The sequence below is a fragment of the Chaetura pelagica genome, unplaced genomic scaffold (genome assembly GCF_000747805.2).
Source record: "Chaetura pelagica isolate M959 unplaced genomic scaffold, ChaPel_1.0 scaffold531, whole genome shotgun sequence".
Classification (NCBI taxonomy): Eukaryota; Metazoa; Chordata; class Aves; order Apodiformes; family Apodidae; genus Chaetura; species Chaetura pelagica.
In genome coordinates, this window is record NW_009952362.1 from 3,172,408 (window position 1) to 3,176,656 (window position 4,249).

Consider the following 4,249-nt stretch of genomic DNA (forward strand, 5'->3'; position numbering starts at 1 on the left):
GAAGAGAGGGGGCCTAGAGTTACACTCCCCCTGCAGAACAAGAGACCACTGTGTAAATATCCACAAACACGTTTTACTGGGTATGTAAAAAGCTGGAATAGGAGGAGTTGGCAGGCGTAAAAAAAAAAACCTACTTACACCTCAAAAATTACATAAAACTAACATAAATCTTTCCAAGGTTTTTCTAAAATCCGTGACCTTCAGATGATGTCATTTTTAAAAATAAAAGCAAACTCACACTGTTGTGCTTATGTATCTTAAGCACTGCAGCATCTGCTGACACACAGAGTTTTAAAATTAATAATAACTCTAGGAAGAAAGAGCAAGGAAACTGACAGCTGGGAAAAGTAGGAAGAAATTAACAGTAAATTACACTCTCAATATAGGGTGCTTGTGATATGAACAATGTATTTAAAGCTTTAAATGGACATCACCCTGTAAAATTGCAAGAAGAGTGAACATACACAAAATATTAACTCTGTTGACTTCCTAAGTTCATTTCCAGCAGCTTCATGCAAAACAACATGAAAAAGGAACCACTGTGCCTTCTCCAGTGTTATGCTGCCTTCTTTAAGATTACAGAACCAAAAAGTTCAAAGTAACTGTTCACAGAACACATTCTCTAGGTTAGGACATAGCACTTAACAACAATTTTTACAAAGACAGTGATTGTTTGCATTAAAGCCTACTGAGTTATTGATTGCCTGAGAGTGAGCACTTTCTGAAATACATATTTTAAGTTTTTAATAAAAGGGAAGTTGCAGAAACAAACCAAAACAAAACAAAAATGATTGGCAAGATAAACTGAAGTTTGTTCAAAATGGCAGACTTGAGTAGATAACAAGCAAGGTAGAACCAGTAATACCTCAAACCAGCATATGGATTAGAAAACACAAGTACAGATCATTACATACCCAGCTAGAAAGCCAGCCCAGTGAGAAACAACCAGAAAGTCAAAAACAATGCTAAAGATGACTAAAAACTAAAATGTGCATATATCACATTTGGCAAGTGATATGAATTGACAATTATTCCAAGAATAAAGTCTTCCATTTGAAATAATGAATCACCAGGATGCTAAACCTGGTCCAATCCCTTCTCTCACCTTCTGTACTGCCAACTCCAAAATTAACTAAGTTTGTAACAATACTGTCTTCCTTTTGTTTGTCTCTAAGGCCTGAATGAATTCACCACCACTTTCTTATAAAACCTCCTTCCTGTCTTTTTTGTCTTGCCTGCCTTCATCCCATTCCCGTAATGGATTTCTCAGTTCCCACAGCTTGCTGTCTGATGTATCTGCAACTAACTATACAGAAAAGCCAGCTGCCAGGACATCTGTCTTTTCCCTCAACTCTGACCACATTTCCAACTCTTCTTCTGCATCAAGTTCTAACTCCTCCTCTCCAGAGGTGTGTCTAATTCCTCCTGACCTATGCTTATAAACCAACCAGTCCCAGCTCAGTGGCCATGTGGCTCTTTTTGCACCACCCAGTCCTCTCAGCTCACTGCCCGCTTTGTATCCTCCCCAAGACTCACTCAACAGACAAGGACTTAATAGGCTTCTTATTTATATGCACCAAATTTCTTCTGCCTCCTCTACTGCATGTATAGTTTCAGCTGTAACAGCTACATGACCATGCATCTTTAGCCTTGTGCTTCTTTTCACTTGCACATTTCAAAGTGCATCCTTCAGAACAGCAATAAGCTTTCTACTTGACTTTCCATCTGACTTCAGTTCATTAAATGAGATTCTGCACATTTACTGCTATATAGAATTATTAATAGCATCACAGCAAAAGACCCTAAGACTATCAATAGTGTTCAATATGAAGGTTTTTCTTTTTTAGCAACATTAGTCATTGACACAGCACTAAACTGTTCACTCCTCCTTATATTTCAAATTAAATTACAATCAGACTGTGTCACACAAGAAAGAGATGATACCTTATCTTAATTCTTCACAATATACAAAAAAGTCTACCTTCAACTTGAAGAAAAAATAAGGTTAATAAGGCCAGCCACATCCACAATTTTTACTTACCCATTCCTCACTGGAATGCTTACATCTACTGATACCGCACTCTGCTGAGGTGGACAAATAGGAAACATCTATTGTTCCAAGGGACAAAGCAGTTTCATCCATGACACACAAGTTGCACTGAAGATCAGAAGCTGCAAAATAATAACACATGGATATATACACACACAAACACACAGAAACATATATGCACACACATAATGTCAGTGGTAAGTGCCTGAACAGTAAATGAGCAAACTAGTATTTTTGCATTCTGCAGTAACAGTCAGGTCTGAAGAAGTGCCACTGCAGTCAGAAATCAGCCTTATTTTAATATAATAAAAGAACCCAGCACATTAAATTTCCATAAATGCAGCACATGAATCAGCTACCAGCATGTTTTTCTCTCCCTGCTCTTCTTCCCATTACAGGTCAGTATAGCCACCTCATGCTTTTCTTCTGTTCTTCACTGCATGGTGTAAACCATTCAGCCACAGGATACGCATTTCAGCCACTTTCAAAAGTTTACTATTCTCTTGCACTCCATGACCTCACTCTTTCATCATTTGCTTCTCAAGGACACTCATTCTCTACAAAAAATTAATTCATGTTCTCTCCCAATCCTAGCTCACAGTATATTTTATGTGTATTTGATCTAGCTGTAGTCAAACCAGTTTGCAAACTCCTTAGAAGAAGGAGTGGTCTATAAAAAAGAACATTCCTAAATCTCAATGTGCTGCTGACATAGGTGACATTATGGGCTTCTGGGATCAAAAAGGAGCAAAGAAGTCTAAGCTTGCACTATTATTTTTAAATGGAAGTTTCATAGTTTATATAATAAGCACAATAAATAATTCTCCCTCGGCCAAAGGAAAAAGAAAGTAGGCCACGCACAGCAAAACAACTCAGAGTTACATTGCATGGCTGCAAAAGTCTTCCAATTAAACTGCTTTGTTATGGAGAGCCACTGAAATAGGAATCCCGGCATTTTTCTCTAGAGAAACTGTGAAGTGGCAGCAACTGCCTCTTCCATCTGTCACCACAAAGAAACTTACATTACAGCCAAGCTACAAACAAACCATCAGGAATGAGGCTGCTCCCACCCTCTACGCTAACATCTGCCAGAGCAAGGCCTGAAACTTCAGTCCAACTCTTCTTTCTTACCGTCCTTCCCCAGGCACACACGAACCCCTCTTGTAAAACCTCCACCTAAAGCCCCCAGCACAGCCCGGGGCTGGAGTCTGGATGTCCATACACACACTTTCCTTACCCAGCCCAAGTAGGTAAATTATCCTGTTATCTCTGATGGGTCTTATGCCCAACTTGCCTTTTTTTTTTTTTTTTTTAATTAGTGCTACGGTAAATTAACATCTAAATAATCAAATAAATAAATAAATATTTTTTAAAGGTTCAAACACCCAAGCAGGGAAAGCAAAACGCGACCTCCAGCTGTGCTCAAGGTGACCTTGGCTGCACCCGCATCCGTAAAATATGAACTTTAAAACACAGGTTATGAAAAGCCTGTCCGAGCAGGAGCAGGAGCAGGAGCAGGAGAAGGAGAAGGAGCAGGAGAAGGAGCAGGAGAAGGAGCAGGAGAAGGAGCAGGAGAAGGAGCAGGAGAAGGAGCAGGAGAAGGAGCAGGAGAAGGAGCAGGAGAAGGAGCAGGAGAAGGAGCAGGAGAAGGAGCAGGAGAAGGAGCAGGAGAAGGAGCAGGAGCAGGAGCAGGAGCAGGAGCAGGAGCAGGAGCAGGAGCAGGAGCAGGAGCAGGAGCAGGAGCAGGAGCAGGAGCAGGAGCAGGAGCAGGAGCAGGAGCAGGAGCAGGAGCAGGAGCAGGAGCAGGAGCAGGAGCAGGAGCAGGAGCAGGAGCAGGAGCAGGAGCAGGAGCAGGAGCAGGAGCAGGAGCAGGAGCAGGAGCAGGAGCAGGAGCAGGAGCAGGAGCAGGAGCAGGAGCAGGAGCAGGAGCAGGAGCAGGAGCAGGAGCAGGAGCAGGAGCAGGAGCAGGAGCAGGAGCAGGAGCAGGAGCAGGAGCAGGAGCAGGAGCAGGAGCAGGAGCAGGAGCAGGAGCAGGAGCAGGAGCAGGAGCAGGAGCAGGAGCAGGAGAAGGAGCAGGAGCAGGAGAAGGAGCAGGAGAAGGAGAAGGAGCAGGAGCAGGAGAAGGAGCAGGAGCAGGAGAAGGAGCAGGAGCAGGAGCAGGAGAAGGAGCAGGAGCAGGAGAAGGAGCAGGAGCAGGAG

At 42.9% G+C, this 4,249-nt stretch overlaps 1 protein-coding gene across 1 annotated transcript in view; it reads right to left on the reverse strand.

Annotated features, from left to right (window-relative positions):
- The window catches only part of GPAM (glycerol-3-phosphate acyltransferase, mitochondrial), a 25,697-nt gene extending 23,554 nt beyond the window's left edge, over positions 1–2,143 (reverse strand). Inside the window, exons 1-2 of the mRNA XM_010007915.1 lie at positions 2,042–2,143; positions 1–30 (exon numbers count right to left, since the gene is read on the reverse strand). Of these exons, the coding sequence (XP_010006217.1) occupies positions 1–30; positions 2,042–2,143 (132 nt within the window). The remainder of the gene's footprint in view (positions 31–2,041) is intronic.
- Positions 2,144–4,249: the final 2,106 nt, after the last annotated feature.